The sequence below is a fragment of the Brienomyrus brachyistius genome, chromosome 2 (genome assembly GCF_023856365.1).
Source record: "Brienomyrus brachyistius isolate T26 chromosome 2, BBRACH_0.4, whole genome shotgun sequence".
Lineage (NCBI taxonomy): Eukaryota > Metazoa > Chordata > Actinopteri > Osteoglossiformes > Mormyridae > Brienomyrus > Brienomyrus brachyistius.
Genome location: NC_064534.1, coordinates 6,221,945 through 6,249,483, shown reverse-complemented (window position 1 = coordinate 6,249,483; position 27,539 = coordinate 6,221,945). Strand labels below are relative to the sequence as shown.

Below are 27,539 nucleotides of genomic sequence, written 5' to 3'. Positions count from 1 at the left end.
TTTGTATTTTTTTTATTCCTCCTTTAATCTTTGGATTAAAGTGGTTTTGCCAAAAAAAGGTATTCGCTTTTATAGTAACACTGTATAACTCATAGAAGGAATACCGTCATATCCACAGTCTTGGTAAGTATGATATAAAGTGTCTGTTGAAAGAAGAATAAAGTGTTTATGTGATGTGTTTATTTTTATTTTTTTCTTTGCGTATTTTCTTATCTAATAATGGAAAGTATAAAAAATAAACCATGCGCGCAATTAAAGGCGGATTTACAATTCTCTTTCAACGCTGAACGGTTGATCCAGAAAATCATTTAAGTAAACTTTAGGTTCTGTGCCATTTGAGGACACGTAGCAACACAAAACGATTCTTTTAGTAAAAGAAAAATACGACATGAAATATGCCGCAAGATGGCGCCAATATACAATTCAATTCACTATTGTGAATTTTTTTTCCAACTGACTTTTCAAATGTAGTATGTTCCTTGTCTTTGTGATATATATACTACATATTAACTATATATACAAATAAAATCTATATGTGCATTAATGTAACCATTTAAAATGTTTATTTTCATACACTCAGTGACAAATACAGTTAAGCACCCAGAAATAATGGTCCAATTTGGATGTAATTTGGGGGACGTGCAGACCAGTGATGGGTATGTAAATGATTCAGCTTGCAAGGAGCTGGTCGTCTAGTCACCAGACACAGAGGACGCCTCGTAGACGCATTAGACAGCATTACCAGCACTTGACGGAGTTCGATAGGGGGGCATTGTGGGTTTGCGTGAGGCTGGGTGGTCAGATCGTGCAACTGCCCGGCATGTGGGGCCTGCAGGTCTCACGGTTGCGCATTGGTTCCAACATGGGGCACGTGAGGGTACTCACACATGGCGTGAAGCTTCCGGTTGTCCAAGACAGACCACACCAGAGGATTGTTGTATTGTGTGCCGAGGATTACAGAACCTCATGACATCTGTGCCTGCCATCCGGACACAGGTACTGGACTCTCTACAACATCCTGTGTCATCCTGCACCGTGTCTCGACAACTGGCATCAGCGGACTATGGGTTCACCATCCCCTGCATAGGCTGCCGTTAACACCAGCACAGAGACGGCTGTGTTTGGAGTGGTACCATAACTGGGAAGCATGGACTGATGACATGCGGCGTCGTACTGTGTTCAGCGATGAGTCTCGGTTCTGCATGACCACAGATGACCAACGTGTGCCTGTATGATGGTGCCAAGGGGAGAGGACCGATCCTGCCAATGTTGTGGAGAGACACACTGGTGTTACTCCTGGCATCATGGTGTGGGGAGCCATAGGGTATGACGTCATGGTGTGGGGAGCCATAGGGTATGACGTCATGGTGTGGGGAACCATAGGGTATGACGTCATGGTGTGGGGAGCCATATGGTATGATGTCATGGTGTGGGGAGCCATAGGGTATGACGTCATGGTGTGGGGAGCCATAGGGTATGACGTCATGGTGTGGGGAGCCATAGGGTATGACATCATGGTACGGGGAACCATAGGGTATGACTTCATGGTGTGGGGAGCCATAGGGTATGACGTCATGGTGTGGGGAGCCATATGGTATGACGTCATGGTGTGGGGAGCCATAGGGTATGACGTCATGGTGTGGGGAGCCATAGGGTATGACGTCATGGTGTGGGGAGCCATAGGGTATGACGTCATGGTGTGGGGAGCCATAGGCTATGACTTCATGGTGTGGGGAGCCATAGGGTATGACGTCATGGTGTGGGGAGCCATAGGGTATGACTTCAGGTCATCTCAGTAGTGATTTGGGGAACCCTGACGGCACAGCGCTAAGTCAGTGACATCCTGCATCCGCATGTCTAACACTTCCTGAGACAGCACAATGAAAGGATCTTTCGACAATACAATGCCCGTCTTTACAGGGCACATGTGTCTCTGGGCTGCCTGCATCATGATGAGGTCCTCCAGTGGCCAGCCAGGTCCCCCGATCTTTCCCCAGTCGAACATGTGTGGGATCAGCTCAGACATCAAATCAGACCTAGTGCCAGTCTGCAGGATCTCGAGGGCCAGTTACAACAGCTGTGGGCCAACTTCAGCTAAGGATACAACAGCTATACGACTCCCTTCTGCAGCGTATCGCCGCATGTATCCTGGCCTGGGGGGTGCCACACCCTACTGACATGGGACCAACAGTGTGCCCATACTGCCGACTCTGATGTCCATTCGATCTGATATTATAATCATTGCAATACAGTCACATGACCTTCCACCACATGCAGATTCGTTTCAGATGACAATGGAGGAAAGGAATCAAAAACCTCTGCTAACATCATAGAAAAAGGGAGTGGGCTTGCTTGCTAAATGCAAGGTGTAGACGGTGACCAAGGGCAAAGCCAAAGTCCATTGATGAGTCAGTTCTCCACGCCAGCCCGTGTAAGTTGATCACACGTGATTGGGCACAATAGATAAATAGAGGTATGAGTAGCAGCACCAGCAGCCATAGTTAAGGTGTACTATGTGTTTAGAAAAGTCTATTTATAAATGTAGCAGAAAATCATGACTAAGGGTTAGAATGCAATTCATAGACTTCAAGCCATGAATTTGCTTTGACTACAGTTCAGTATCAGTAATACCTGAATAATGTTAGGAAAATGTTGCTTGCGTTGGCCGGGAATCGAACCCGGGTCAACTGCTTGGAAGGCAGCTATGCTCACCACTATACCACCAACGCGAATACGTACCTATTTTATTGGTACTACATTTAACTCAGACCCAGTAGTTTTCTATTAACAATTTAACGTTATATTCTCTGAAGCATTTAAATCTTGAAAGATTTACAGAAAACTTATGCTTAAAGTCCCGTTATGATCAGTACCGGAGGAGGCGGGAGGTAACGTTTGCAGGTTTTTAGTTGCCTATTTCGAGCAGCTGTTGACTTGGCATCTGGGTGTTTTCCTTATCGGTTCAGTTCTTAGTGTGGCTTGTATAGAGGAACATGTTTTATAGACTAACTTGAGCTAGCTTTTACAATCGGTATGGTGACGTTTCCCGTGTACAATGTGCTAATAAATTAATGACTGACCAAGAAGGACGCAGATTGACTCCACCTGCGTTCAAAAGCCTCACTCTCCCGCAGCCTCACTGAGCATCGGTACAGTCCTGCAGATACTACGGGTACTTCCAGTCCCAATATCCTCAGTTTAACGCTTAAAATCCCATCAAACTAAGAATGTTAATTACCAACTTGATACTCAACATAGCATTGATTTTGTTGCATGAAAAAGATGCTGCGTTGGCCGGGAATCGAACCCGGGTCAACTGCTTGGAAGGCAGCTATGCTCACCACTATACCACCAACGCGACTGTAAGACAAGAAGAAATATGAGCATCCTGGAAAATACATTAATCGATAAATCCTGCATGGTAAATTATATATTTTTGTCATTTTGATTTCCTTAATCATCTTTTAAGACGATAGCTAAAAACATGCTGTGTTGGCTATGTTTGAAGCTTTCGAATTTATTTTTCACCCATCATTTCTGGAGCATTTGTCGTTATCTCACAGCTTCTTCAGAGTTTAATAGGTTAAACTCATACAAATCATTGTGGGGCTATTCCGGTTATGACTTTCAGAGGTGTTGGGAACATACGGAAACAAAAGACAAAAGCACCAGGAATGAAGCTACGTGTTAAGCCACTCAGCTTCAAAAATAATCTGCGTTGGCCGGGAATCGAACCCGGGTCAACTGCTTGGAAGGCAGCTATGCTCACCACTATACCACCAACGCATCTGGCTCCTGCGCACACAGATGTGGGGAAGATGTGGCAATTTGGTAATTTATAGCGTTGGGGATATAATCTCTGCATATGTGCAGAATCTGCACGTTTTCATTTTGTTGCGCGAGTTTACGCATATTGTCAGCTCGTTTTGGGAGTCATCCATAGCGCATGAGCCCTGTTATGAACAGACATTCACTCCAGCATGTCTTAAGCCTACTGACCTGTGCCTTGGTTCCAGACGACCTCGCATTGAAGGTTGATGCTTCGTTTTAAGCTGACGTTTAACATTTCCAGAAAGTGGTCCGAACCAAATTGCCAGTCATCAGTGAGACACACTTCAAGAGCGCACCCATATAAAGCGCAACACGAGCATGAACTTACGTTTTGAAACGACAAGTTATCGAGAAAAGGAATAGGAAGTATTGGGGGAAAGAAATTGACTAGCTTACCAAAATATTTATGATATATGGCTTCGATAAGCCATTATAGAGGTGAAACTTGAAAAATTAGAATATCGTGCAAAAGTTAATTTATTTCAATAATTCAACTTAAAAGGTGAAACTAATGTATGATATGGATTCATTACATGCAATGCGAGATATTTCGAGCCTTTATTTGTTATAATTTTCATAATTATGGCTTACAGATTATGAAAACCCCAAATTCAAAAGCTCAGAAAATTAGAATATTGTGAAAAGGTTCAATACTGTAGGCTCAAGGTGTCACACTATAATCAGCTAATTAATCCAAAACACCTGCAAAGGCTTCCTGAGCCTTTAAATAGTGTCAGTCTGGTTCAGTAGAGTTCACAGTCATGGGGAAGACTGCTGACCTGACAGTTGTGCAGAAAACCATCATTGACACCCTCCACAAGGAGGGAAAGCCTCAAAATGTAATTGCAAAAGAAGTTGGATGTTCTCACAGTGCTGCATCAAAGCACATTAATAGAAAGTTAAGTGGAAGGGAAAATTGTGGAAGAAAGAGGAGCAGAAGCAGCAGGGATGACCACAGCCTGGAGGGGATTGTCAGGAAAAGGCCATTCAGAAGTGTGGGGGACCTTCACGGGGAGTGGACTGAGGTTGGGGTTAGTGTATCAAGAGCCACCACACACAGACAGATCCTGGAGATGGGCTTCAAATGTCATATTCCTCTTGTCAAGCCGCTCCTGAACAACAAACAACGTCAGAAGCATCTTACCTGGGCTAAAGAGAAAAGGAACTGGTCTGTTGCCCAGTGGTCCAATGTCCTCTTTTCTGACGAGAGCAGATTTTGCATCTTGTTTGGAAACCAAGGTCCCCGAGTCTGGAGGAGGAATGGAGAGGCACACAATCCAAGATGCTTGAAATCCAGTGTGACGTTTCCACAGCCTCTGTTGATTTGGGGAGCCATGTCATCTGCAGGTGTTGGTCCACCGTGCTTTAGTAAGTCCAGAGTCAGAGCAGCTGTCTACCAGGACATTTTAGAGCACTTCATGCTTCCTTCCGCAGACAGGCTCTATGGAGATGCTGACTTCATTTTCCAGCAGGACTTGGCACTTGCCCACACTGCCAAAAGTACCAAAACCTGGTTAAATGACCATGGGATTACTGTGCTTGATTAGCCATCAAACCCGCCTGACCTGAACCCCATAGAGAATCTATGAGGCACTGCCAAGAGAAAGATGAGACATGAAACCGAACAATGCAGAAGAGCTGAAGGCTGCTATTGCAGCATCCTGGTCTCCCACCTCAGCAGTGCCACAGGCTGATAGCATCCATGCCACGTCGCATTGAGGCAGTAATGCATGCTTAAAGGGGGCCAAACCAAGTACTGAGTACATACGCATGATTATACTTTTAAGAGGTCTGACAATTCTCTATTTAAAATTTTTTATTTTAATTTTCTTTTGAATTTGGGTTTTTCATAGTCTGTAAGCCATAATCATCAAAATTATACCAAATAAAGGCTTGAAATATCTCGCTTTGCATGTAATGAGTCCATATCATATGAGTTTCACCTTTTAAGTTGAATTAGTGAAATAGAATATCATGCAAAAGTTAGTTTCACCTGTACATTTAGTAAATTAAACTAAATTAATTTTTGAATTCAGTGTAAGTAAAATGCAAACTCAAAATTAATGAACGGATGAATGTGAAATGAATGGAAATGCAACACGATAAAATTGCTGCATTGGTAAGTTTGACTCAACCAGTCCACAATGATTTTATTAGGATAAGAATATTGGAAAATTCAAGTGTGAGGTTTTCAGTGCAGTTCAAAAAGATGCCACCAGGGGGCAGAAAAGCATCACGAATTTAAATATTCGATCCGGGTCATTACGGGACACGTCGTGGTCTTTCCACAATGAAAGTGAAGGTTTGATGGGGGGGGTGTAGCACTAATTGAGAAAACCGAGTAGGATGGGGGCAAAGTTTCTGTTAATGGCAACTCAATTTCACTTTCTATGAAGGCCACTGGCTTTCAGGCTATGGGAATTACATTCGGCCAATTAATAATTGAACCGCACCCCAAATACCTGTCCCTTCTGTAGCAGTGTGTTTTATCTACACATATTCATAACCGAGTTAGTTAATAATCGAGGAAGTTTGCGCCCAAAAAACTCAAAGGCAAACAAGACGAGTAACAAAGAGAAGTAGAAAATTTATTGCAGTATTTGTTCCACCAGAAGTGCTGGGGATCCCTTTCCCTCATTAACTAGGGTGACCTAATACATCAAAATCTACATTTACAAAAACTCCCCCTGCAGGTAGGCCACAGATACTGCATGCTTCCTTTAAAACAGAATAAATTATATCCAGGAGACTCTGCCATTGTACAGCATGGACAAACAAAAGGAAAAAATAAAAAATAAAAACAGCTTTCCCAGGAAAATAAGCTAAGCTAAAGAAAGCCGTCCTGCGCTAGGTTAAACTCCAAGACCACTTTTATTAAGAACATCAACAGACTAAGTTCCAACATTCACTTTAAGTTTATTATTATTTTTTAAACAGAAATCTTTTTCCGAGATATAAACATTTTAGTTTTTGTGTTAAACTATGATACAGTGGGAGTAGAAATCAAAAGACCAGGGATTCTGCTGCACAACAGCGAAGGAGGCTCCCACATAATGTTTCCCAAACATTTCCTTCAGGATTTTAGTCTTGGTTCAGCTTTTTGCTTCACTGCGATGTGTCCTGTTACACGTCTACGGACACCTTCGCAGACCCACTTCACAATCCTGCTCTGTTTTTTTGCCAGAAAGTTGCATTTCAAGGCCTTGTAGTGTCTGATAATCTTGCGTCTGTGTGGTGGTTTAGAAAAAGGTTGGATTCCTAGTGTCATTTGGCTGTTGAAGGGTGAGAGCAACAGGGAAATGGAGTTCATTAGCTAGAAGCCCCGTCCTTGGCTGCATACAATGAACGCAAAGTCTGCACCACCTTGTTCGTCAGCTTGTGCGCACTCGTCAAGACAATCTTCTTGTAAATGATGTCCGACTCCTTGATGGTGTCCACCCAAGGCACCAGTTTACGTCCGTCCCGTTTCTTGGCCTCGGCCCAGGGACCTGAGTAAGACCCGGCCATCCAGTGTACGCTGTAGCCATTGCTGGTCTTCTGGATGACCCGGGCGATCTGCGGCCGGTCCTTGTACTTGGGGCAGCAGATGGCGATGACGTCCATGGCCTCCACAGTCTCGTTCATGTGACCGGATGCCTCAGTTGAATCCCCGCCCCTTTTTGACTTCCGGGACGACTGTGGAAAGAGGATTTTGGGAGTCAGAAAAGTGTCCACACTAAATTTCATCCACGAATGCAGGAAGACAGACGCAGAACCCAGAAACTCCACACTCCCTTTAGGTCAGTGGTTCTTAGAACAGACACCCAGAACCTCAAAACATTGCTATGAATCCAACATACTTGAAGAACTCGTGTGTGGCTGTATCATTAGGGTTAGGGTGATTAGGTGAATCAGTCTTAGACAGTGCAGATCTCACCCCTGGGGTCCTTTCCTCGCCCTCGCTCTCATCGTCCTCCGTCTCAACTGCAGCACTGTTTTTCGGGCTGGAGCCACCCAGCAGTGCGTTGATAGCTTTGTTTCGAGCGTTGGCGCTGGCTGAAGCCTCCCCCTCCTCGTCCTCCTCATCCGGGTCCAAGTGCTCCATCAATAACTTGAACTAAAAGGAGAGGCTGGGGTCAAACACAGTGACTATTCCACTGGTCAGACACACAAACCACCAGAAATTCCCTCACTCGTCTGATTAATGGTGCCTCATTCACCTGAAAAAAACACCGATTTCTGATATTCCGTATTAATACAATATAACCCAAAGAACAACACAATTTCAAAAACAGAGTCACAACAGAGTCGCCTGCTACAGAACCACCTGGCCTGACTCTGCTATGTTCAAAGTCAAGCTCCTTACATCCAGGTACTGTTTGATGATCTTCCGCCTGATTTCTTCGGTCAGCATGGCATTGGCGACATCGTTGGACAGGAACTCGATGGTTTGGCGAGGACTGAAGTGTACGTTAGACTTCCTGTTGACAGCCTTGTCATACACCTTGGCAGACTCGGTGGGCGAGTACTTCTGTATTTTACTGCAGACAGATTTGTGGGTGGTGAGTGGAGCACAAGGGCTCTTACTCTGGGACGATCTTTCATTACGGCAAGCAGACAAATGCTAGATGTTTAACAAGAATGATAAGCATTATCCAGGCTGCCTGAGCATGGAAAAAATAAATACAGGCTGCAGGGAGTCAACTAAAAGGTGGTCAGCTCTTGGTGTCCACAATAACTCTGCTACGTCGCAGGCATACTTGGGCAAGCTAAGCCGTTTTGGATAAAAGTGTCAGGCAAACCAAGGACGCCGGGTCATGCAGTGCGGCAATGATGGCTGCCGCATGCTGGTGGCAGCCGTACCTGTCTGAGAAGCCGTAGAGGGCCTTCAGATGCTGCTTGAGGACCAGCAGCAGTAAGATGCCCTGGGAGGCGTTGGCAAAGTCCAGCAGAGGCGTGGGGTTGCCAGAAAGGCGGTCCATCACCCAGCCCATGTCTTCGGTGCCCAGGTCCATGTCTGAGTCCGAGTCCGAGTCCACAGCAGGCCGTTTCGGCTTCTTTGGTCGCCGTACCACCACGTCGTCGTCATCATCGTCTTCATCTTCGCTGATGGCTGAGCTGGATAGTGCTTCTTCCTCACTTTTCTCCTCCGGCTTCTGCCCTGAGCCGTTCTTCCGATCCTTCTCCTTATTGGTGGGCTGCAAGGACTGGGGAAGGAGCAACGGGACTGTGAGCACTCTGGGGGGCGGGGGGTTAGGGTTAGGGTTAGGGGTAGGGCCTCTCACCTCCTTGAAGGACTGGAGCAGGTTGCTCCCAGATACAGACAGTGTGATGTCGATGTGGTGCATGATGAAGAGTGGTTCCTCCTGAGCCTGGTAGGGGAAGCAGGCCAGGTTGTCGGCGATGAACAGCAGCATGTTCACCTCCGTCTTCTGCAGAGCCAGGAAGGGAAGACGCAGGGGGTCAGACTAATGCCGAACAGAGTACACTGAGGGGAAACGCTGCTGAGGTCAGGAGCTGGTGGAATGTTCCATGACATGCGGACAGAGTCACTCACGGAGCTGTCGTCAAACAGGTTGAGCAGAGAGATGAGGAAGGCTCTCCGGTGCTGTCGGTTCCCCCGCACCATGCTGTAGAGGTGCGAGCACAGTGCCGTGTGCGTCTCGTCCGGCCGGAAGCCACGGATGATGGTGCTCTGGGCTGGCCAGATCGCTCGCTGAACCTGGTAGCTCATCTTCATCCCTGCCACTGCCTTCATCTGCATGGGTGGGGAGTTTAAAGTTCATTTAACCAGGTCGACCAAGAGACTTCTCACCCACAGACTGCCTGGGCTAATATATATAACCCACATGGTTACGTGGTACCTCAGGGCAGATCACTCACATGAATGAAGCCCGTATATTTCTTGTCTATCTCCACCAGCTGTTGGTCGGATTTATTCCTCATGCTCGGCTCTGGGTCTGTCCCCATGGCGATTAGGTATGGTACACACTGAGGGAGGGCAAATGACAAACTTTTAAAAAGAATATCATACAAGGTTAGAAGGCCTCTTAAATCGTGGGTCAAGGGGCCGTTCATCCCAAAACTGAAAAAGATGCCATAATATTTCAGAAACGCCTGACATTTCTATGGCCAATATCTCCAAAACTAGGCAACTCCCAGCGGAACAGCTTAGATGGATAGATATCACAGAGCCCATCTAAAACACATCTTTTTCAGTTTTGGGGTGAACTGCCCCTTTCAGGATTCAATGCTCATTATTAAGACAGGTAACACCTATCCCAGAAGACCCCTCTGGTCACAAGCACGAGACTCCTTACCACCATGCTCACTGTACATCAACATCAGGCCCTACAGACTCGTACCTGCACTGGGTGGATGAGGCCCTGGTTCAGCGTGAGCGCGATGACGTTGAGGGCGAAATGGCGCACACTGGACTGCGTGTGGAAGAAGGCCTCCAACACCTGCTTCAGGTACAGCTGCATGATGGAGCTGCTCATGCCCGATGAGATGTCCCCCATCTCCTTCAGGTCCTCCTGCTTCGACAGCTTCTTCCCTGTAAAACACAAGGCAGGATCTTACACGGGGGGTGTATTGTACACAACAATTCCCATATGGCACATGCAAGGTCAAATGACAGCATACACAGGTTACAGAGCAGAGCACACGTGAGCCTGCGGGCAGGAGACTCACACTCGCGGTCGGCTTCCTGCATCCGCGAGTCTTCTTCTTGCAGGTATGTCTGCAGGTTCTTCAGCACCTGGATTTTAAGGTTGACGGAGCTCCGCCTGTCCGACAGAATGTCATTGTAAAGATTCTTCACGTCCTGAGAGAACATCAGGGCTGGGTGCTGGATGAACAGGAAGCCTGCCGAAGGAAAAAGGGGCCAGAGGTTGCGGTCAAGAATAATGAAGAAGCAATCAGACAGGAAGGACACCGCATCATCAGAAGCTGCAGATACAGTAAGTGAAGCCTAACTTCCTGTGGCAACACCAGAGATGGGGAAGAGATCAGAGACATGATGGCTCTTACCCATGCCGATGATGGCCTTGGTCTGCACTTCCTCGTCCTCGTGTCTGGTGAAGTACAGAAGCAGCTCCAGCACCTTGTCCTTGATGACCACCTGAGGGTGAGAAACGGGGAGGAAATCGGGACAGGAAATGCACCACATCCCCATTAGTCTAGTTAAACTACATGACCAGATAGCATAATCCCATCAGGGGTGTAAGGACAAAACCCCGATTAGCCTTCATCGTGCTTTGATGCATCACCATGCTTTAAAAGCTCCTTTGTTGCAGACTTGATATAATCCTGAGGGGTTTCCCCTCTGACCCACGAACTCATCAGCCTGTACAAGGGCTCCACGTAACACACAAGAAGTTCCAGAACTGGGTACCTTGCTGTTCCCCTTGAAGTCCTCGAGGTCAAAGTCGAAGTGCCTGCACAGGGCCCCCACGGTGAACAGGGAGCGCAGCAGAGCCGGCTTGGTGGTGCCTAGCACCGTGCTGTTGGGGTCCTCTTGGTGCTGAGTCTTCAGCTTGGTCAGAGCACCTGTGAGAACAGTAGGGACAGTCAGCAACTCCACAGGCAAAATATCCGTGTTACCTACAGCTTTAAGACTAAACAGTTAGAGCTGTGGGTGGAAGGAAACTGGCCTTCACACGAAAACCAGCAGGTTTCAGACAGGCTCCTGTGATGGACTCTACAGATACCAGCTGCATATCACACTGACGTCCAGGAAGGGGTCACACTTTACCGTAATATCTATTGAAGCAGGCCCACACAAACTTGTAGTTGTGAGTGACCTTGTTGACCACTGCCCCGAGACAGCTCACACAGTGCTGGACAACCTGAGGAGATGCCAGGAACGAGTCAACTCGCTAGTAGGGAAAGGGCAGCACATATGACTGAAAGCTGTGAAAACCAAAACACGCGGCGTCTAGAAAGGTTGGTTAAATAAAGTCTGGTCTCAGATTCCATGAACTAAGTTTGTTTACACTCACCGTCATGCCATGCTTGATGATGAGCTTCATGAGGTCCTCCTCAATGGTGGCCAGAAATGTTTCACTTGGGTGCTCCATCAGTGGTACCACCAGCTCCAAGATCTTGGCCACATTACATATCACCATGAGGTCACTCTGGGACTGCAAAAAAGATGGTGTAACACTGACATGCAGGCATCCTCTCACAAACACAAGCCGGTCCAGGTACTCAACACGCACTTGCAGTTTTCTGCCACAAGGGGGGCTCATAAGCCAACAATTGAAACCGACAGTCCGACAATGAATAGGTACACTTTTCTATCAGCAAGCTTACGTTGCACTTGGTGGTGAGGTAGGGCTGCATGGTCATGGCGTGTTTCACCATCAGCTGGGCGCGGATCTTGCTGAACAGGTACAGTGTGGTGATGCAGGCTACCAACCTCATTGAGTTGACGCTCTTGTGTTCCGAGGCTGTGGGCCATAGAGAGAGTAGGTACGCTCAGGTTAGACACAGAACGTTCTTCTCTCCCAAGGACCCTTCAAAAGCAGCAGTGCAACGACACCCTGCCCTTGCTCTCCCTACCTGAGAGGGACTCCTCGTATTTGAGGATGTGCTCCACCAGGCTGTCCACCAGCTGGACACAGGCCTTTTTGGCAGGCTTGTAGGATGCGTCCTCTTCTGACTTCAGCAGCTGCAAGACATGGGAGAGGTCAGACTGCTCCTCCAGAAAGTCAAAAGAAACGTAATGTTCACCTGAGTTGTTTTGCAGCATAAAAAGGAACATAGTTCAACCAGTCACTCACATTCTGAAGCAGCTGTTCAAACCAGTCGTAACCAGTATCTTTGCAAGCAGCAACCTGAAAAAGGTGTATGTTTAAAAGTAAATACTAAGGCTAACGATAAAAGCAATAATCAATAGCCTGTGACCATGAAGATGGTCAGAAGACAGATAAATGGATGGAATACTCTATGCCATGGACTGTCCTTTGCATATCCCTGAAAAGATGAAGACTCACAACATCAGTGATGTTGAGGATCTTCCTGGTCATGGCCTCCTTGTCATGGCCGGGGGTTGGCGTGAACCACAGCTTCTGGAACGTTTCGTTCACCAGTTTCTGCAGGTGTGTCAAAAGCAGAGTGAGCAGGCAGAAGACACGCACAAAGTCTAGTCCAGCGCCCCCTGGGGGCTCCTTGGTGATTAATGAATCATTATAAACACAGACTGGGTTCCATAATGTGAACAGCAGGCCAAGGCCTGGCAGTTCATATCATAACTGTGGTGGAAAGGTGAGTCTGGGGTAGAGTGTAGCAGTAACCAGCTGGTAAGCATCTTCTGACAGACTAAAAGCCCTCTCACTGCTACACAGATATGTCTTATCTTCAGATTTTCCACATGGCAGACAAGCTCGCAGCGCTAAAGACAAGCAGCCACACCTTAATGCCCTCTTCATCGTTGACCCTGCGGATCATCTTGACGCACATCTCCGTGATCTTATGGAAGCCGGGCTGCTCCAGACAGATGTCCCTCAAAATCTTGATCACCCTCTTCCTCACACTGATGCCTGTGTCCTGTCAGAGAGCAAATGAGACAATGGCTGAACTAACAGAAACACATGAACGTAAAGCAAATCCCCAAAGAATTCTGCAGTGTAATGTAACGTCATGATCATTTCCCCAATTCCTTCTCCCAGCCACTAGATGGCAGTGTGGTGCACCAGTTCACCTGAATTGAACTTTCATACTTTGAATGAACCTTCAGTGAGTCAGCCTGCTAAGTCCACACATAGTTCTGTTCATTTTTAAGGTTCAGAATGCTCTCTGCCATATTTACAGTGCCCAAAGCACCGAGTCTAGGCCTCCGGCCTCCCGAGGCAGCACATGCTCATCCTGATGTGCGTTTCTCTTCACAGAGTGGCGTTAGGCAGCAGTTCATTGGTCAGCACCGTGCACACGACTACCCTTCAACACCCAATCAGAAGGCAGCCCTTGCTTGGCCGTGAATTTCAAAGCAGGCTGGCACATACCAGGATTCTCTCGATGAGCATGCCGTAGTACTGCTCCGTGAGCTGGGGCCGGCTCAGCACGAAGCGGCCCACCAGCTCCACGGCCGCCTCCCGCACGCTGGTGGAGTTGTCCATCAGACGACCATGTACGCCCCTCTGCATGTCCAGCTGGGGGAGACGGGGGCAGGGGTCATATATACAAGACCCATGCATTGAAGTCACACAAACTCATGCTAACTCATGCTAACATACGCTAACACACGCTCTCCTGGCCTGCAGGTGGCACTCATGTACTGAAACTCACCCGGGCCAGGATGCTAGGGTCCACTGCCACCACCTCTGACAGACACTTCATGGCCTTGGTTCTGACGGCGATGGCGCTCTCTCCTAGGACACGAAGGATCTGAGAATGGCGAGAGGGCGGAGAAAAGGGTTTGTTTACTAGCCCCGTTCAGACAGCACACCACCCACATACAGCAACACGCCAGGAAGCGGCGCTCACCTGCGTTAAATAAATATCAAAACTTTGTGCAAACGGCCTCATAGAGGCCAAATATCGGACAATGAGGGAGGCGTCTTCATAGTCCACTGCATCAGAGTTCATTCTGTGGAGACACACAACAGAGTTTCTGGTTTACAGCTCGTAGACAGTCCTAAGGCCCTAGATGACGGGAAACGCAGTGCGGGGGTGTGTCCGGTGGCAGGTGGGTGCCATACTTCAGCATGCTAAACTGGGCAGGCGTGGTCTTGATCACAGAGCGCAAGAAATTCTTGCGGGCCTCAGCTCTCTGCATGATCTCCCCCGTGGTCTCCACGTCCTTGGCGTGATGAGGCCCCTCTGACGAGTCCTCGTCCTTCTGGTTCTGCGTCTTCATGGCCCTCTCGGCCTCGGTGGTGCTATCCCGGAACCACTGAGCGATGTAGAACTTCCGTGCGAACTGCAAGGGGACCGGCGAGTAAACAGCACCGACTCATTTAAATGCATTTTACTAATGTATGCCTGGCAAAAAAATGTACTACGGTGCATGTAGGAGTATTTATAAGATGCATTGGTTTATAAGAGCAGCCGCATCAGCATTTTAAGCCAAGCGGCAAGTAGACAACCGGCACAGCTTGCATGCGCTATGGTCACTGCCAAAGCAGACAGACAAACGCACGACCAAGCGACTGACCACAAGCGACGGGTCTGTCTCCGTGTTGTTCTCCATGTAGTCCAGCAGGGTCTTCTGCAGCTGCTGAGTCTCATCGTTGCCTGAAGCCTGTATCGCAGAAAGGCAGTGCTACAGATGGACGCAGCGTATTGGGGCTACCAGAGCCAACAGGTAGTCATACGCTCAGTCTGCCTTTACGAACTGCTCTGCATATCTGCAGGTTTCACTAAACGGCCTTCAGCTACAGAGGCCTCTCCTCCCCTGACATTAACTGCATCCTGCAGACACACACGTTGACTGTATACCTCCTTCAGGATGCGATCGATGGATCGCTGGTCCATCTTGCTGGTGACAGCATCCTTACGCAGCCGAGCTGCCACCGTACCCAGGTAATCCAACGATGCCACTCTCAGTGCCATCTCAGTCTGCTTGTTGCTGAACTGATGCACCTGGACAAGGCAACCCATGAAGGCTTAGATGCAAGGGGTTTGGAACCAAAAATCCAGACGTTTTCAGAAGGCTAGTTATCTGCAGGTGGTACAGTGCTGGAAACATCATCTGTGCTATACAGCCATAACCAGATAGGTGAGAGGTCTCACTCACCAGCAGTCGGCCAAGCAGACTCAGGAGAAGTTCTGCAGCAGGCCACTCTGGCTTGTTAACCGTCGACAGCAGGTCCTGTACAAAGTTCTCGAACAGCGGTCGGTAGTCCTCCTCCCCCTGCTTGCTGCCACACCTGGGGAATGGGGGTGAAGGGTCATGACAGGGAGGGGGAAGTACCAGCCCCATAAGAGACTCACAGTCACCACGGAGATGCATCGACTCACTTTTTGAGGAAGACTGAAAGGAAGTTCTGAGCCGTCCTCATGGCAGTCTCATAGGAGTTTGTGATCAGGACGTCCTGATCCACCTAAGAATCAAAATGATGGACCCAAAATAAAAATAGTTGTAACTATTTTTAGCTATTTTTTTTTTCTAACAACGGATTTCATTTCCGTGGATAGAATTCAGGGAAAATTGAGCTCAAATGTACAGCCACAAACCACAGCCAGTGGGGAAAACTCCAGAGAGGAAATGACGTCATTAAGCAGAATCACACCTCCAGAAGGGAAAGTGGAGATTCCCACCACAGTAGATTGAAGAGTCCTTCGGAATTCACACCTTTTTGTCGCGCTCGTCCTCTGCATCCTTCTCACACGGCAGGTGGACCACACACTGGATGAGCTGAAGTACCAGGGCCGTCACCATCTGGATGTACAAGGGCTCCCCATCCACATCACTGCTGTTCAGCCTGGAGCAGGGAATCAGACACACTGGGCTCAAGCGACGGGGCAGAGGAAACCAGTGCAACCAGAGTGGACCAATCAGGAGAAGGACGCCAGTAGCTTTTCCAAAAATGGAGACAGGAACGTGTATCAAGTGATGTTTCGTGAGAGCGGTAGCAAGGGTCCCTCAGACCAAACCCGGCCAACAGCTCACCTAAAGTTCCTGAGGCTGCGCTTGCTGGTGGGCAATCGGGCCAGAGAGGTGAAGATCTCCTCCAGGATGAGCTGCCTGTGCTTCTCGTAACGATTGAACACCTGTGTGGTGCAGCCAGAGTGAAGAATGTCAGCCAGGAAGCTTTGCCGTTTACAGACAGGAAATACCTATTAAATTAATAAAATGCTGGCAAAGGGGACCATATGGTATATGTATGTATATCTGTGTGTATTATACACACACACACACACGCACATGTAGGGTATACTTATCCTTATGGGGCCCGCTCATTCACTTCTATGGGAAAAATGCTAATGCTAACTATGACAACCTTAACCCCCACCCAGCCCTAACCATAACCATAAGTAACCAAGCAAAATACAAGAGTTTTTGCATTTTTTACTTTTTCATAGCAGTCACCGATTTTTATAAAATAGAGTTTTCTGGTTTTTCCGGTTTCCTGGTCCCCATAAGGGAAAAAAAGGGATATTTATCACGTTAGGGATTAAGGATAGGTATACCCGCTCACACACACACACAATGCAATATATACATAATATACACACACACACACCGCAGCTTTCTATTGAGAAGGGGAACTGTATGTTTCATGTGTATATGTTATGTATAGAAATATTTTGACAGTGTGGGGACCACCTGTTAGTGCAGTGGTTAGCACTGTTGCCTCACACCTCCGTGACCCGGGTTTGAGTCTCCGCCTGGGTTACATGTCTGTGGAGTTTGCATGTTCTCCCCAGTAAACGTTGTGGGGTTTCCTCCGGGTACTCCAGTTTCCCCCCATAATCCAAAAACATGCTGAGGCGTTGCTATTGGAGTTGCTAAATTGCCCGTAGGTGTGCGTGTGTGAGTGAATGGTGTGTGAGTGTGCCCTGCAATGGGTTGGCCCCCCATCCTGGGTTGTTCCCTGCCTCGTGCCCATTGCTTCCGGGACAGGCTCCAGACCCCCCGCGACCCAGTAGGATAAGCAGTTTGGAAAATGGATGGATGGATGGATGGGACCACCTGTTTGCTCCCCACAAGAGGAAACTCAATTTTATAAAAATCTGTAACTGCAATAAAAAATATTTTTCCAAAAGTCTTGTACTTTGGTTATTTATGGTTAAGGTTATGGCTGGGTAGGGGTTAAGGTTGTCATTGCTGGGATTAGGGTTTTGCCCGGTGTGTGTGTGTGTGTGTGTGTGTGTGTGTTGTTGTGGTGGGGTTGCTTTGAGCACTGTCATACTACGGGGGAGGGATTGACTGACTCACCGCTGTCACTAGTTTAATTGCGCACAGCTGCAGCTCACTGACATTCTCCACAAAGAAGGGCGTGATGCCCATGGAAGAGACCTGGGTGGGTGGAGAGAGAGCGTGTCATTAGTAAGGGCCACTTTCCTCTTCATCATTTAGCTTACTGCCACCTCCAAGAGAGTGCATCCTTCCCGACCGCCCCCGGGCCCCTCACCTGCAGGATGGTGGTGTCCGTCAGCAGCTGGATCTCCAGCAGCTCGGAGATGTTGCTGACAATGTCGCACACCTTGTTGTACAGCATGACGATGACCCTCTGCTTGTGCGTGGAGCACTTCGCCCGTTTGGCCTTGGAGCTCAGCATGCCCCCTGGGGGTGGGAGAGCACAGATCAGGGCACGACCGGAGATCACGGGGAGCGCCGGCAGAAATCGGCAGCAGAGCGACAGGGTGACGCTGCCTTCAGCAAGCAGGGGCTCCTCCCTGATCACTACATGGCAGCTGAGGATGGAGCTCAAAACCTGAGACCGAGACTATTACGCCGGATAAAATGTCAGCTGGACAAATCAAACCTTAAAAAGGTTAACAACCACATTGCTGGAACAAATTCTGATTCGTTTTGAAACGTCCTGCTTTGCAACCTTCGCCTGTGTCCTGGTGCCACCTTCAGCACAGCAGTTAAACAGCCCATCTAATCCAGAGATACAGACTGACAGCCAGAGGGGTGGGGGGGAGACGCTATGGGACGGCAGAGAGGGGCAGCCAGCTGACCTCCGTGCGGGTCCATGCGGTACACTGGGTCATACTGCGGGTAGAGGGTGTTCTGGAGGTGGAACTTGGTAAACTGCAGCACGCGCTCAATGACATCCTCAATGTAGACTGCCTTGGGCATGCCGCTGGAGGTCATGATATTCAGGGCGGTCAGGCAGGCGTCGGCCGACTTGGTCACACGCTCCATAATAAGGTCGCGCCACAGCCGCTCCTCATCTTCCGTGTCATTGTCCTGCGTGTGAGACAGCAAGGAAAGAGCTCACTATTTACCAGGAAACAAGGGACTAAACACTTTAAAATGATAACTGTATACAGTAATGAGTCAAGAATCTAAAAGCACCACAGATGCTTCTGACCTGTGAGTCACCTTCTACCGTCCATAGGTCTTTGTTCCTATGTGACCAATAACAGGACCTAAGAGCGATGAAACTGTGACCTTGGTCAGGAGAAACTCACGTGGTTCATCAGAGTGGTCAGCTTAGCCCCATCCTGAATGTTCTTCTCCAGGATGTTCAGCACCTTCACCAACTTGTCAGTGGGAATCTGCAAGGCAAAGAGCTCTTTTGGTGGGAGTCACACATGAGCACCTGGCTGAAAAGGTTGACCAGGATGCAAAAGCCGATTCTCCCTTAAGCCAAAGGAGCCGCCAGCCTACCCTACTGGCGATGCTCATGGCCTTGATCTTGGCCGACTCGCTGCCCAGCTCGGCCAGCTGGTGCTTCCCCAGCAGCAGCTCCTGAGGGATCTCCTCGTCGTCCGCTGAGAGGGATGCGAGTGGGTCACAAATGTGCACCAGACACTTAAAAGATCCAAAAACTGATGCGACATCAAGCATACAACACCAGCCAGGCTCAGTACCGAGTGCGGTGAAGTCTATGTCTTCCAAGTTCTCCAGGATATTGTCCACGCTGGCTGAGAAGCGTTTGAAGGTTGATGAGTCCATCATCTCTGCAGATCAAGTTACAACACGCTGACATTACACAACAGCAGGTGGATGGTTCTTAGCAGCCCTATACCTTGCCACGGAAAGCTTTTCAAAAATGCATTATCTATTTTTAAAGGCGGATTCCTGCTGAAATACTGTCAGGCCAGGAACTGCATCTACATTTCATTCATTTTATCCAAAGCAACCTACAGTAGAGGGAAAGGTTACAATTTGTGTCTGTTCTCTAGGATTTGAACTAGGGCTGCCATTAACAGTGGTCAATCATGGAAGCAATAAGCACTAAAGTGGCAGTGAAGAAAGGAGCACTTCAGCAACCACATCATCTTGTAAAAGAGGAGATATTATGGATAACTAAGGTAAAATGGGCAGTGGCAGCCTAACGGTTAGGGAAGCGCAGTTGTAATTGAAAGATTGTGGGTTCGAATCCTCGACCAACAAGGCACCACTGAGGTACCCTGAGCAAGGTACCGCCCCCAAGCACTGCTCCCCGGGCGCTGAATTAGCTGCCCCCTGCTATGTCACGACGTCACATATGGGTTAAATGCAGAGGGCGCATTTCGTTGTTGTGCACTGTGTGCTGTGGTGTGTCAACAATCACAATTGATCACTAAATTCTACAAGGACGCTGGTGATGTGGCAGTACTTCTTGCTGACTGAAGTCTAAGACTTTTTAATAAATATAATTATTTTCTTTTATTAGAACCCATTTTCGTTTCAGTTGTAGTTTACGATAAAACTGGTGCCACCAAGTCCAACACACACTGGCACCGTGAATCAACGTAGAATAAGTCTAGATTCTTGGCCAACTGTTTTCTCAAGCACTTATTCACCGGAGATTCTAAGGTAGCTGCAGACAACTTTATGACTTTAATGATGAGTATTTTTAGCAGCTACGAGGACAAAAGCTACTAAAAAAAGCTCTCCATATAATGGTAATTTAATAGACATGAATAGACAGCAGGGTGGCTTTGTCTGCTCTGGCATTCCAGCATGCAGAATAGCGCCTGTGCGTTTTCTCTGCAGGTGCTCGTGCACAATGCTAGTGCAGCAGTTGTGTGCCAAACCTTGGGCAGGGTAAAACCACCTTTTTGTGTAGTGATAATCTGAACTACTCCCATAATTACGTAGTGATATTAAAGGAAAATATTTGTTATAATGTTGTTTTAGAAATCGTAAAGGCAATTTTGTTAAAATAATAAAAAATGATGCGGATTTAAAAAAAATTGCCGTTCGTGCATTTTCAGCGTCGATGCCACCGACTACGTTGACTAATCTCGGCAGCCCAAATTTGAACCTTTTTGCACTGTTAGTGCAATGCTACATTTAATAAGCTACAGCATTGCCCTCCCTTGAGAAGGTGTTAACCAGATTTCCATGAGCATACTTTTTACCCCTTACTCAGCCTGCTACACTGACGACTCTGACCAGTGACCAGTACTCATACCTTCTGGGGTTAGCTTGGGCTCATAAGATTTTCTCTTCTTCTGCTTCTCCTTTTTCTTCATCTTCCGGGCCACTGGGGGGACACAGGAGAGTGAGCTGGTCATGCCCAAGCCCCGCAGTCGGCGTCACTGCGAACGCACGCGCTCCCTCCCAGTCAGCTGACCCGCGACACTCACATTCACTCAGGCTGGGTGGCGGAGACTCCTCGCCCGACTCCTCCCTGTACCGGCTGCCGGAGCCCCTGCGCCCCTCGGGACCCCAACCACTGCGCCGGTGCTCCCCGGAGCCCCTTCTCTCGCGGTCCTCGCTCTCCCATGTCTTGTCTCGGTCCCGCCGTTGTCTTTTCCGGGCCGCTGCGGAACAGAGAAGACAGGTAGGTACAGTGAGGACCGATCAACGGACACAGCAGCAACACGAGGACCTTAACAACTGGTCTTCACTCCACCAGCCGTTAGAGATTTGGATAAAAAAAACCACCTCTGCTGTCACTGCAGGTGTAAATAAGCTCACTGGAAGGGAGTGAAACCCTCCAGAACAGAAGCTGCCATCCCAGGCTCTAGGTCCACAGCAGATCTACTATACCAATTTCTATTAAACCAAGCACAGTTCCACACAGGATTTCAAATCTGCTTGCACAAGAGAAAGCTGGCAAATTCACATTAGCAAACAAAACAGAGTTTAGAGCTGATCATTATAAATTTAACAAACAGATGTTGGGAGTGCTGGTTAAGGAGGTGAGCCAGTGTGCACCGGGATCCAATCGGAGCACTGTGAGTATGTGTACAGCCCCGGGATCGCGGCAGAATGAGGATCCCCCCCCCCCGAGCAGTGAAGTCTGAGCGGCGAGGTGAGCTCCAGCGCGGCGTGGGACTCACAGTCACCTCCGGCCTCGATGTCTTCGCGGTCGTCGTCCTCCTCAGAGCTGACCTCCGCGTACTTCGCCGTGCTGCGTTTCCGCTTGCTCATCTTGACCCGCTCGCACAGTGGCATGGTGGACTCTATCTCTGCCAGCAGCTCAGGGGGAAGTTCCTTCAACACGGACTGGTCCATCCCACCTGTGAGGAGGATTGTGGGTCATAAACCTTCTGACTGATTTGGCCGAGCGGGGAACCCAGCAACAGTGAGGCTACAGACCACTGGTATCATGTGCAACTGGCCGCTACAATTAGGAAAGAAAAGAAAAAAAAGAATGCAACACTGGTTCACGAATGTGGTCCCAGTCAATCAGAGCTTGCACTAGCATCCAGAAATTGACCCATCAAAATATCTGACTTTGATAAATTAACTTACTACGGACACCTCAGGAGAGCCATAATCTTAAGTATTTATCAGAAGCAAAAATCCAGTGTATTTGGGGGGTGAATGCAGTGGACAAAGGTTACAAATTCACCCTCAAAACGATTAACCCCTTATGCTGAATGAGTAAACAGTCATTATATTAAATGACTGACTTCATTACCTGAGCGCTTCATAATGTCATAAAAAATATAGAAAATTCCCCTACTACTGCTCTAGTAACTTTTTAGGTTAATTCTTAATATAACACTTTAAATATAGGCCATTCATTTTGAGTCTGCCCTTCACACACCCATGGTATCCTACAAAAGGAAACAGTTTCCACATACAACCATTAACTGATGGGTTAACTAATAATTCAAGGGTAAATTACCCTTCTGTCCACCACAGTTCACGTTTATTAGAAAAATTAATGTCAAACTGGCCCAGGTCTTCCTTTTAATCTTCAGCTTAAAAAAAATAATTGGAATAAACGATTATGAAAGGATGACACTGGATAAAAGCCTCCCTTCGCAGTATGTCATGGGATTAAGAAAATGCCAGTTTAAATTCTTCTGGCAATCTGCAAATCCCAGCGCCGGTGAACACAAGGAGCATCCAGTTCAACAAATTTCACCGGCCTTTGCCTTCACCCTCCTTCCTCAGTCATCTGAGAACGATGTACTTCAAAAATCACAACATGTACTTCAAAAAAAGCACATCTAAAGCTGAGAAAACTGAAGTGGCGATAGCAGTCTTTATCAATTTCAGTTTTTTTGGGGTTTAATACTTTTCCATGTTAATGCGATCTCTGATTGTTAATTAGGACTATGCAGAGGTAGTCACATGTGCAGCAAACGTAACACATTCACGGCGTTTAAGGAAATGTACTGCAACAGGAAACCTGGAAATTACAAGTGCCAAGAAGGGTCCTGCTAAGAGCCATTCAGCCTGGAGCAAATTAATTCCTCGCTTTATTCCCGTACTGTACACCCAAAGCAATCCCTTTATGCTGTCCACTCTGCAGCATGCTTCCGAGACTTAGCATCCAGTGTTCCCCGTATGCTACAGACTGTGCGCTAAGCGGCACGTTTGATCAGCACGCCATGTCACTGCTGCTGTGCATCGGCACTCGGCAATCTGGCAGAAGGGCTCCACATCTTAATGGGGGAGGGGGCACGACCTCACTGCGTCATAAGCTAACGGATTGCGTAACCGGAGCTGAGAAGTAGTCAGGCGCCGGTGTGATTAAGAAACATGCCAAAGTAAGACATGGCCAACTGAGGAAAACCTGCGTGGCACTGACCTTTGACCTTGCTGGATAAACCAATTAGTCTGCTACAAGGCAAAACTGGGCATACTACTGAATAGAGCAGGGTTCCCAATTCCGGTGCTGGAGGGCCAGTCTGCAAGACAGATTGCAGATATCCGTGCTCAAACACACCTTGTTCAGCTCACCAACCAATTGCCAGGTTTAGCAGATGCAGCTAAGCAGGGAAATCTGCAATGTGCGTCACAAACTGGAGGTCTCCCATGACCAGAATTGGGGGTCCCTGGATCAGGACATCACCTTTTTCTGGTAGACTGACAACACAGCAGCAGCAGCAATAACAGCACGATGATCTTAACAAGTCGATAACTATTCAGAACCCCCCCCCCTCCCCCCCAGAGCAGAGCACCCACACACAGACACATAGCGCTTCTGGAGACAAGAGCAGTCAGGTTTCCCGTCATGATGATGAGAGGGGCAGCTGGAGTCACAGGCATCGTGCGACAGCGAGCACAGCTGACTGCAGTTACTCAGCCTGACCACCGTCGGCGCAGCACTAACGACTGAAGCTATTCACCTTTGGATCTCAGAGCTTTTCATCCCAGAGTCCAAACAGGGGCTCCGTCACAAAGCCAGGTCCTTAATGGTTACACAGGCCGAAGCCATGGTCTGCTCTTCTCAGTACTCTGCCTGCCTCTCTAGCTGCCCCGCCTCATCATTAGCAGCTCAAATACACAAACGGCTCCTTGAAACAAGGCAAATGTCCATCAGAACAAAATCTCGCTGAAGCATACGTGTGACTGCATGGAGAGTGCCATTCAGACACAGAACATTTGGGTTTTCACCCCTTGCTTTGCAATGGCTTGCTGGATAGAGCATTCGCTGCAAGAGCGGCCTTTTCTAGGGATTTCGAACTACGCACCAGCTAGAGGTAGCCTCACTTGCCATAGATGGACAATCAAACAACCAGACAATGATAGACAAATGACAGGCACCAATTATAACATCTCTCATTAGGGAAATGGGATATGGTTCAGAAGAAACACATGTCTACAGAAATGACCAAGTAGTGACAGAGAAAAACATCTACATACATGCAATGGTGGTGATAATGAATGGGGAACGTGGGGACGCATATCCAAGTGGGAAATAAGGAGGATCCTTTACATCGTTTCCTCCTTCAAAACCCATTTTGTGTCATTTAATTAGATGAAGAGAAATCATATCATCGTTCAGAGACAGACTGAGGACTGAGAATTGCCAACACACACATATAATCATGCAAGATAATTTTTATTTATTCAGTCTTTAGTGCATTTTGAAGGTGAATTAATACATGTTGTACTTCAGCACCGGTTGTTACGGTTCCCGGTTAGATTCCCCAATCCCATAATAAGCTTATACACAAAGCCATTCAGCTTTCCATTACAAGTGTGATGGACGCACGTTTTGCTGGATTTTTTTTGCAGCATGTAATAAAAGCCGGCCACTCATCCCACAGCACAGAGATGTTAGATGTTTAGAGGCACCGTGTGGGGCTGAACCCACCGTCTCACCCACACACAATGCCGAGAGACCAAACACTGTAAATGGAAGCATGTGCGTCTGGCCCCGGTGGCAGAGACGCCGAACAGCATCGCTGGACCGGGCCTGTCTTACCTTTCCCTGTTTTCCCTGAGGACAGCTTGTTCTTGGAGGACTTGGAGCTCCGTGCATTACGGTCCTCCTTCTCCCGGAGGAACCTCTGCACCTCGTCCAAGGTAAGCTTCTGCAGCACCACAACAGGCTTGGGTACTTTGTGGAGCTCCTCCATCTCCATCAGGTCCATACGCTCCAGCCTCACCTGCGGCTGAATCCAGCCCTCGGGGAGCCCACTGGCGCCAGCTGGCACGGCAGCCTCCTTGTCCCGCTTGATCTTGGGGATGACAAAGTTCCTCAGTGCCTCAGACTTCCCCCCGAGCAGATAGGAGGGGAACTCCCCAGACCTGCCCTGACTGTCTGGGCAGCTCCTGCTCCCATCCCCACTGAGAGGCTTGAAGCCGGGCCGGTCGCCTCGCGAACGCCCACCATGGTCGACTGCACCTCTATCGGGCCGAGGGCGGTCTTCTGGAGAGCGGCGCTCCCTGACTGTGTTGCCAGCATCGGTCCTTGACTTCCGATCTCGATCCCGGTCTTTCCCGTGTCTGGAGTCATGCTCTCCCCTGCTCCCGGATTTGGGCGTTTCAGGACGCGGAATCCTGGTGGAGTCCCGGCTCCCGTTACCCTTGTGGCCCTCATGACCCTCCCGCCAGTGAGCCTCTGAGGACGAAGATGGCCGCCCGTCTGGCCGATGCCTTTGCCGAGCATCCGGGGTCCTTGGTTCTGAGCGAGATTTTGCTGCGTCCGCCGTGCCGTCGCGCCGATGCTTGGAAGTCTCCGGTCGTTTTTCCCCAGGAAGGGGCTTGCCTGCGGAGTCTCGCCGGTAGTCGTGTTTGTGCTTGGCGCCGTCCGGCCTACCATCTGAGGCCTTGTGTCGTGGCGGCTCCACCCGCTGCTTTATGACCTCAGGCCTCCGATCGGTTTGCCCATCCGGCCTCTGCCTGGCACCACTGTGTTCCGTGCCGAGTCGGGCCGCCCCGGCGCCATCGGCGGGCCCTTCCCGCGGCTCCTCCGGCCACCGCTGGGCCTCGAGCGCCGGCATGGGAGCGGCGACACACAGAGGGTCTGGCTGGCCATCGGCGCGGCCTGCCTGCTGCAGGTCGATGCTCACCAGCAGAGCCGGCCGGCTGGCCCCATTCCCTGCTGAGCTGGCCTCCTGAGGGGCCGGTTTGTTCCCAGCACTGCCCCCTCCGCCCCCACCTGGTGCTGCAGTAGCCCCTGCCGTGCCCCCAGCTCCAGGCTCCTGTGGGAACGAGTCCTGCTTCCGCTTCTTCAGTGGCTTATCTGCAAGGCAGAAAGTGACCATTTAAACAAACAGCTGAAAGTTCGTACCAGGCATATTCAGTATTTGACAGTTAGATCTAGCTTATAAGCAATCAAACAGTACCTTTGTCCTGTACTTCCTTGGAGCAGCGTTCCCGCTCATTGGCCGACTCGCGCTCTATCCTCTCGATCTCAGCCAGTGCGTCCATCTCTACTTCATCGTAGGGCGTGCTGCCGCCGGGCACCGGCTGTTTGGAGGAGAGGGCCGCTACGTTCTGCAGCACGGGCACTTGCTGGGCCAGGGCCGGGGGCCCACCGGACTCCTGGGGCATCCGCAGGGGCTGCACCGCTCCGCACGGAAGGTTGTTGAGGGTGACGTCGCCCTCCAGGTCGGAGCCATGCTCCACAGCCGACAGCGGCTCACCTGCCGGGTCCAACTCGGACGAACGAACGCGGGACAGACGCAGAGTCAGCTTGCTGGAATCCTTGGAGGGCGAGCTGACGATGTCGTACATGGCTGCCTTGTCAGCCTGCTCCTTTTCCTCCCTGCTCATCTTCAGTTTCTTCTGCTTTTTCTTCTGGTCCGGGGAGTCCAGGAGGTCCGGGGGGCCGTGGTGGGGCGAGGTGTAGGGGGGCGGAGATTGCAGGATGAGCGGAGGGCGGGACGCAGCTGGAAAACAGGGGCCGTACTTAAAACCTAACGCCGCGAGCCCACCCCCCTACTGACATTTATAATCTTCACTCCATCCATTCGCTATCGTTTGTTGCAAAATAATAATAAAAAAAACAAACAAACAAACAAAAAAAACAAAAACAAAAGAGAAACCTCATTCGTCAAAAGAAAAGTCGATGTCGGGGAACAAAGGAGGGCTTAGCAACGTTACCTACCAGCGTGAGAGACGGACTTGGGACCGAGAGAGACCACAGGGCAGCACCCGGATGCTCACGGGAGCACAGCCTGGCTGGGACCTACCTTTGGGGGTTCCATCACTGCCTGCAGGGGAACACACAGACTGGGGGGACCTCAAGGGGAAGCAGGCGTTTCGTATGGAAGGGTCATCCTGGAGACAGAGATAAAAAAGGTCATGATAGCACATAGCTACCGCTCATTATACAGGGAGAGACCTACAGGCCAGGGTCTCCCTTGATGGGTTACTTTCTACTTTACTTACTACATTCTAACAACATTGGGTCAGCCCCCTATTTCCTATCCAGCATTTCTGAACAGCAGGTCTCTCCTTAACCCTTCAATCTGCTTTA

At 49.0% G+C, this 27,539-nt stretch overlaps 1 protein-coding gene and 3 non-coding genes across 10 annotated transcripts in view; all 4 read right to left on the bottom strand.

The window, feature by feature from the left end:
• Positions 1 to 2,657: 2,657 nt before the first annotated feature.
• On the bottom strand, positions 2,658 to 2,729 carry trnag-ucc (transfer RNA glycine (anticodon UCC)). Its single transcript has one exon. It is a non-coding gene; the product is annotated as a tRNA-Gly (tRNA).
• Positions 2,730 to 3,286: 557 nt separating this feature from the next.
• Positions 3,287 to 3,358, bottom strand: trnag-ucc (transfer RNA glycine (anticodon UCC)). Its single transcript has one exon. It is a non-coding gene; the product is annotated as a tRNA-Gly (tRNA).
• A 356-nt stretch (positions 3,359 to 3,714) lies between these two features.
• Positions 3,715 to 3,786, bottom strand: trnag-ucc (transfer RNA glycine (anticodon UCC)). The gene has a single exon. It is a non-coding gene; the product is annotated as a tRNA-Gly (tRNA).
• Positions 3,787 to 6,398: 2,612 nt separating this feature from the next.
• The window catches only part of nipbla (NIPBL cohesin loading factor a), a 47,092-nt gene continuing 25,951 nt past the window's right edge, over positions 6,399 to 27,539 (bottom strand). For 2 of the 7 annotated variants that reach the window (XM_048998258.1, XM_048998270.1), the window contains 40 exons: positions 27,253 to 27,340; positions 26,404 to 26,949; positions 25,038 to 26,300; positions 21,709 to 21,888; positions 21,010 to 21,186; positions 20,835 to 20,906; positions 19,303 to 19,392; positions 19,100 to 19,203; positions 18,901 to 18,987; positions 18,445 to 18,676; positions 17,892 to 18,043; positions 17,696 to 17,776; positions 16,427 to 16,527; positions 16,109 to 16,238; positions 15,775 to 15,857; positions 15,551 to 15,683; positions 15,253 to 15,396; positions 14,969 to 15,055; positions 14,514 to 14,734; positions 14,299 to 14,401; positions 14,101 to 14,199; positions 13,818 to 13,964; positions 13,228 to 13,362; positions 12,810 to 12,908; positions 12,597 to 12,650; positions 12,376 to 12,484; positions 12,127 to 12,263; positions 11,814 to 11,954; positions 11,567 to 11,660; positions 11,207 to 11,361; positions 10,843 to 10,933; positions 10,504 to 10,677; positions 10,176 to 10,366; positions 9,694 to 9,801; positions 9,368 to 9,568; positions 9,096 to 9,242; positions 8,674 to 9,017; positions 8,177 to 8,351; positions 7,748 to 7,927; positions 6,399 to 7,506 (listed from right to left, as the gene is read on the bottom strand). In XM_048998258.1, the coding sequence (XP_048854215.1) occupies positions 7,141 to 7,506; positions 7,748 to 7,927; positions 8,177 to 8,351; positions 8,674 to 9,017; positions 9,096 to 9,242; positions 9,368 to 9,568; positions 9,694 to 9,801; positions 10,176 to 10,366; positions 10,504 to 10,677; positions 10,843 to 10,933; positions 11,207 to 11,361; positions 11,567 to 11,660; positions 11,814 to 11,954; positions 12,127 to 12,263; positions 12,376 to 12,484; positions 12,597 to 12,650; positions 12,810 to 12,908; positions 13,228 to 13,362; positions 13,818 to 13,964; positions 14,101 to 14,199; positions 14,299 to 14,401; positions 14,514 to 14,734; positions 14,969 to 15,055; positions 15,253 to 15,396; positions 15,551 to 15,683; positions 15,775 to 15,857; positions 16,109 to 16,238; positions 16,427 to 16,527; positions 17,696 to 17,776; positions 17,892 to 18,043; positions 18,445 to 18,676; positions 18,901 to 18,987; positions 19,100 to 19,203; positions 19,303 to 19,392; positions 20,835 to 20,906; positions 21,010 to 21,186; positions 21,709 to 21,888; positions 25,038 to 26,300; positions 26,404 to 26,949; positions 27,253 to 27,340 (7,221 nt within the window). In that variant the 3' untranslated portion in view covers positions 6,399 to 7,140. Of the gene's footprint in view, positions 7,507 to 7,747; positions 7,928 to 8,176; positions 8,352 to 8,673; positions 9,243 to 9,367; positions 9,569 to 9,693; positions 9,802 to 10,175; positions 10,367 to 10,503; positions 10,678 to 10,842; positions 10,934 to 11,206; positions 11,362 to 11,566; positions 11,661 to 11,813; positions 11,955 to 12,126; positions 12,264 to 12,375; positions 12,485 to 12,596; positions 12,651 to 12,809; positions 12,909 to 13,227; positions 13,363 to 13,817; positions 13,965 to 14,100; positions 14,200 to 14,298; positions 14,402 to 14,513; positions 14,735 to 14,968; positions 15,056 to 15,252; positions 15,397 to 15,550; positions 15,684 to 15,774; positions 15,858 to 16,108; positions 16,239 to 16,426; positions 16,528 to 17,695; positions 17,777 to 17,891; positions 18,044 to 18,444; positions 18,677 to 18,900; positions 18,988 to 19,099; positions 19,204 to 19,302; positions 19,393 to 20,834; positions 20,907 to 21,009; positions 21,187 to 21,708; positions 21,889 to 25,037; positions 26,301 to 26,403; positions 26,950 to 27,252; positions 27,341 to 27,539 lie in introns of all 7 variants that reach the window. The other 5 variants (XM_048998250.1, XM_048998263.1, XM_048998233.1 and 2 more) reach the window with 3 other exon arrangements.